General features: G+C 41.2%; 1 protein-coding gene across 3 annotated transcripts in view; it reads left to right on the top strand.

Moving 5' to 3' along the window:
- GRAMD2B (GRAM domain containing 2B) overlaps window positions 1-5377 on the top strand; it is a 59145-nt gene extending 53768 nt beyond the window's left edge. For 2 of the 3 annotated variants that reach the window (XM_053407650.1, XM_053407651.1), the window contains exons 10-14: window positions 326-448; window positions 1599-1689; window positions 2604-2708; window positions 3132-3225; window positions 5166-5377. In XM_053407650.1, coding sequence (XP_053263625.1) covers window positions 326-448; window positions 1599-1689; window positions 2604-2708; window positions 3132-3225; window positions 5166-5207 — 455 coding nt within the window. In that variant the 3' untranslated portion in view covers window positions 5208-5377. The remainder of the gene's footprint in view (window positions 1-325; window positions 449-1598; window positions 1690-2603; window positions 2709-3131; window positions 3226-5165) is intronic. The other variant, XM_053407652.1, reaches the window with a different exon arrangement.
- Window positions 5378-6000: the final 623 nt, after the last annotated feature.

The following is a 6000-nucleotide window of genomic DNA, read 5'->3' on the forward strand; positions in this document are numbered from 1 at the left end:
AGTATTATGCAGACTACACTAAAATCTTAATCAATCTGGTTGTTAAGCATCTGATCCATGGTTCTGACAACCACAAAAATTATGGATGTAAGACACGTCCTACTGAAATGAGGCTAACTTCACAGTAATGTTTATGCACCTGCATTGCACTTTGTGGTGTTATGCAGTGCCTTGAGTTGTTCACAACTCCCATTATGCCTGATAATTGGCCATGCTGGCCGGGAATGATGGGAATTGTCATCTGATAACATCTGAAGTACACCGCATTGGTTATCCCAATACTGCATGCATTTGTTTTTAGTTTGAAATGCTTGTTCTTCAACAGATTACCATGTTGTTGAGACCCAGACTCATCTGAAAACCTCCAGGGTGGAGTCAAAGGCTGTCCATACAGATGTTAAGGCTAAATATTTGTGTGATGATAAAATCAGGAATCTTCCAAGAAATGGTAAATAGAGCAAATCCCCATTTGAAGCTGGTGTTGCGGGCTAGGCTGATAGATCCAGGCAGGGTTGGATTTCAGCAATTAAAAATGACCATAGGTTGAATCCAGAAATGGCCTTCTATATGAGGAAAGTATCTTCTACTCACAGAGAGGCTCCCTATATTACACATTGTGCAGAACACTGGGAGTGAAAAGTGAAATTACTTCTGCAGGTGTTCTTCTACTTGTGCAAGAACTTATGCAACCTCTTGCCCAAGCAGAAGCCAGAGAACTGCTACAGAATCTACCTCTGATAGCACTAACTCATATGAAAGTATTTGTCAAACAAAGCTAGCATCTGCTTCTCTTCTCACATTTTTGTGGATCCAGCTCACAGTGGCAAAAAAAAATAAAAATGTATACAGACTTTCACAGTTTTATTTGATCTTAATTTTTGAGGCAAAATTCTGGAAAGATGCAGGAGATGATCACATATGCAGACCTCCCGATAGAATGTGACATACAAAGCAGAAAAGTGAAAGGTGAAAATCAGCATTTTGGTAGGGAGAATGCCTGTTGTAGGTAGGAAGTGAGGAAGGAATGGGCAAAGACTGCACCCATAACTGGAAACTTCTCCCAGCTATGTGTTCCTTTGGTTTACAACTGGAGTCTACTTATGACACCAGATCTTGCTCTGTGCAGGTTCCGCTCCATTTAGTACAATCATAGCCTTGCATATTTCTAGAATTCCTTTCTTTGCCCCATTGTTCTAAGTAATATCCCATTCAGATCAACTTACAGTTTGGAATGCTATCTTACATATGGCTGAGAACATTAGCTCATCAGTCTATTAACCACATATTTAAGCTGTAGATTTTAATCAAGGCTTCCTTAGGTATAAAGGTGCCCAGTGCTGATGGCTTAACTCTAAACAATGTGCTCAGTTGATTTAGAGCATAATCATATTGCATAATAGACCAAGCCAGTTACCCTTCATTAAGTGGCCTCAGAGCATAACCTGAATTAACATATTGTAATATTTTTAATTAGTGAGGAAGAAACAACAACAACAGTCAACTTGCACCCTATAGTCATTTGGCAGTTGTTGTCTTATGGAGCGTGTCTGGTCGTATCATTTTCAGATTCTTCAATAAATATTTTATTCTTCTCATAGCTCCTCCTCCTAGAATCCTTGGAGTCCTTTACAGAGTGAATTACCAGAAGTTTTTGACTGTGAACCACATACTTATTCTCTATGCAATTCTGTAAGTATATATAACCCATTCCCCAAACTGCAAGGTTGCAAAAGCAAGACTCTGGGAAACTTTGCTGGCTTAAATCTGGGATGCTTTCAGAATGCTGGGCTCCCTGTGGCTAAATAAATGGTTTGCACATTCCCCCCCCCCCCCATTAGCTGCACACCAGTAAAGAATCTGAATATGTTCCACAGTACAAATTTCCATTGCGGAAAATGGAAGCAAAAAATGTGTGACCTTTATAAATTGCTCAGAGTTGTGTTATATGGATAATAGGCTTATGTGATTTTCTAAAAGCATTTTGCCGGACTCCTGGAGGCTAACTGAAAGGAGATTGAGAGATATTTTAAAAGACCATGGGTGAATTGAAACAGCCAACAACATTGCAAACCAGGTTGCAGATATGTAGGTTGGTGGAGTAGACAGCAGTAGAGCTTCACTGTATACAGTCTTCTGGGGTGATATCAGCTGGTTCCCTGGCTGCAGCAAGCAGTGGAGGGTTAAGCACCATTGCATCTTTTAAATAAGGCATAGCCACCTTGCTGCCCTCCTGATGTCATTGGACTACAACTCCCATCATTCTTGACCATTGGCTGTGCTCGCTAGAGCTGATGGGAGTTCTAGTCCAACATTATATTCTGAAGTTCCCCACATTAGTCACCTCTGTTGTAAAGAGTGAAGATCTGGATGAGTTTATATTACCAAATGGAAAACACTTGAGGAAAAATACCCGCAATGTCACTCTGAAAGTCTTCTTGCACAATTGAGCTTTGCTGTCTGAAATTGAGGCACATCAGCTTAATGGGGTGGAAATTTAACTGTTAAATTCCTAATAATGTTACATGGCTAAATGAATGTAACAGCAATTTGGTGTGTGGTGATCAAGTGTGTGTTTTTTTGTCCTCAATCCACCTCTCCTACAGTGTTTGTGTACTCATTTTCTCGACTTTCTACATGAGATATAAAATCTACATTCTGGAAGAGCAGCTTGGCACCATGGCTTCCTATGTGGATTCGCATCCCCACGTGTAAGAATGATTTTGTTGTTGGAATCTTCTTTATCTTTCCATTTTTAATACTATAGTCATCCTGCTAGACCTAGCTTCATCATCATCTATCCCATAGTTTCTCCCCTGGAGTTAGGCTTTCATTCTCTTCTTCAAGCAGTCATTTTAAATCTGCACTTACATGAGAGTAATTCCCATTGCATTTAATAGGACTTTTTCTGAATAGACATGTATACGATTGCATGTGCATAGTGCACATTATTTTTGGCGTTTTGATCTTTAACTGACATGAGGTAAAACTGTAAAATTTAATCCAGTGCTATCTTTCTGTACATTCTCATTCTAGTTGCTTACCTCACTATCACACAAAACTCCAGACATCTCCTTTGTGCATTTTTAAATTGTCTTCTGCTTCCCTTTCCCCGCATTTACTCTCCATTTCAGATATCCAATAAAAGAAGGTCTAGGATCTCAACTGCCTCTTAACATTGTTGGTCTCTCTGAGGAGCTAACAGCTAATCTTATCAAACTGGAAAAGGTGACTAATAGAGAACTGTGTAACTAAGAATTGTTGCATTTTTAAAAAAGTTTCCCAAGGTAGCCAGACCTTCCAAGTCCTAGAAGAGGGATGGGGAACCTGTGATGTTGGACTCCAACTTCCATCAGCCCCAGACAGCATGGCTAACAATCAGGGATGGCAGGAGTTGTTGTCCAACAACATCTGGTGGGCAAAAAGTTCCCCATTCCTGTCCTAAGAAACAGCTGCTGGTATGCATGAGCATGGAAAGTGAAATTAATGTTTATAAGGGTGGCATGGTACTTAGCAACCATTCCCAAACTCTTAGCACTGATTTTGTGCCAGCCCATTTGGTAGTGGGGGAAATTCCTACCTGAAGGTTAGGGGAACTGGATCCACAGGCTACTTTGACAGGTGGTAGGGCTGCCTACCTGTCAGTCGCCTAATCTCACCATGACAGGCAAAGCATTTTCCTTTGCATATATGTCTTGATTTCAAACCATGGTGGTCAAAGGGAATATGAAACTGAATTGTGCAAAGAAATCAGGGCTTGCAAGTCTCACTTTTTTCCAGAATTGGCTCCACATAGCAGCTCCGAGTGGCACTAATCCCAGTGGGGATTGCATTGGTGCCAACTTAAATGGCGGCAGATACAAGCCCTGCTTGACAAGGAACAATCTCAGGTGCACTTTAAGATGGCTAGATTCTTCCTTTGCAGCTGCATCCTTACCTGTCACATACCTGCCCTAGCTCCCAAAGCTCTTGTGAGTTTTATTTACAATTAATTTTCCTAATTTCTTACGGCTCACTATAAAAGGGCTCTTTGTGGGAATGATTTTGCATTAGCAAAACACAACATAAGACTTCCACAGAGCTTCTAATCGTTACCATGGCACTGAGGCTTCTACAGAGGACAGAAAATTTGCCCTTGTGGACAGCTGGAACAGAACACGTTAAGCCCTTTTGCAATGTGCAAACGAGCCCTTCATATTTGTATGACAAACTGCAAAGCTTGCCTTTCTACTTAAAAGAAAAGCCTTAATCAGTCACTCTGTTTCCCAAACAATGTTGTATTTCCAATGGACAGGGGCTTGATTTCTGCCATTTGTTATCAGGAGATTTGCTTGTCTAGTTTCCTGCTCCCTGCAGATGGTACCCATTTAAGGTTCATTTGCTAACAGTCGAAACAAATGAACTTGCTAACCTCTACCAGGGAGATTGAACGGCGCCTAAAACTAGGTGTGGAGGCCCCTTCACACTGCAATGTACAAATCTCAGTTACAATCAAGTTAATTCAGACCGAGAGGTTTCCCCCTGAGTACTTTTCTATTCAGTGTTGTACTTCCCCAAGAATAGTTCCACATCCAAAATTCAAAAAGTTACGTGATGACGTGGTTCAGAAACCACAGAACACATTGTCTATTTGCTGCTGCTTTTCTGCAATATGTTCACTAGTATAGAGGCAATAGACCAGAGATGGGGAGGCTGTGGCCTTGAGATGTTGCTGACTCCGCTTCCATCAGCCCAAGCCAGCAGTGGTGAGTTGCAGCATCTCAAAAGGCCACAGGTTCCTCACTCCTGAAACAGACAACAGGAACCTGCTAAGGTATTTCTGTTGCCCATCAACAAATACTCATCACACAAAGACGAACAGAATCTTCATAGACTTTGGGGAAGAGGCACTCAAAGCATGCTAGTTGACCTCAGGATACTTTCCCCAGTGATTCTCCATTTAAAAACATCCCTGAGGATGGATAAGAACTGTTTGTGCAAACCATTGCTACAGAGTTTATAGAATTTAATTTACGGGCTGCTTGGATTTAACTGGATTGAGTGCCTTGACTTCAGAGAACATACTCCAGTTAAGCAAAGCGTATGACACTGGGCTGTTCATCTGTTGTACAAGTGGCTGCAAGTTTTATCCAAATCCTTTCTCTTGTATTTTTCTTTCCTTATTAAAGATCCAAAGCAATTTACAAAAGCTACTTGAAGATGGCGAATGAGTTGCCAGCTACCTTCATTCATACTTCGTTTCCTTCCTGATAAGCAACTCTAAATGTGACATCAGACTCTGCTGGCCAGGGTGTTATGTCCTTCAACTGACTCCAAAAACTTCACTCTCCACTTGACCGTGGAAGTTTGAATCTGTGCAATAAAGTGTCTCTATTCAGAGGATGATGCCTTTCTATTACCTATAACGTTGTGAATAACTGGGAAGACTGATCTTGGTGCTTTGTTATATTACTTAAATCCATAGTAATTCTACTTTTTTTGTGTGACTTTCAGACTTAATATTGTGTGACTAAGAGTAATGCTTGGTGCGGATGTAACATTTGCTGTACAATCATGTCTGGAAAGTTATTTGTCTTTCACATGCATGTATTGCCCAGCTTGTTTCACTTTTCTTTTTTTGCCGAAACAGAAATTGGGCACGTGACCAACGTGTTAAGCAGCAGGACCCAATGGGCTTCATTCTGCGAGGTGCTGAGCAAAACACCGTTCCCACTTTGCTCATGTTCTTCACTGGTAGGAGGGGACACATTCCGTGCAGACTTGCCAAATGGCCCTATTCTGCATGCCATTCTGCTGTCAAAGAAATATAGTAATGAGTAAAGTTTTTCTGGAAGAGTGTCCATTGCTAATGGGCCACCCCCCAAGTCAGAATGTTCTTGAAGGCTCATTAGCAAGGCTAATTGAAAAGCTGACAACCCTAGTTGCATAGGGTTGGTCCAGATGATGGATGGGTGCGTTTAACTTGGTCTGGGCCTAACCCATAAATTTTACTGGAGCAGGAAT

The sequence above is a fragment of the Podarcis raffonei genome, chromosome 11, assembly GCF_027172205.1.
Source record: "Podarcis raffonei isolate rPodRaf1 chromosome 11, rPodRaf1.pri, whole genome shotgun sequence".
NCBI lineage: Eukaryota > Metazoa > Chordata > Lepidosauria > Squamata > Lacertidae > Podarcis > Podarcis raffonei.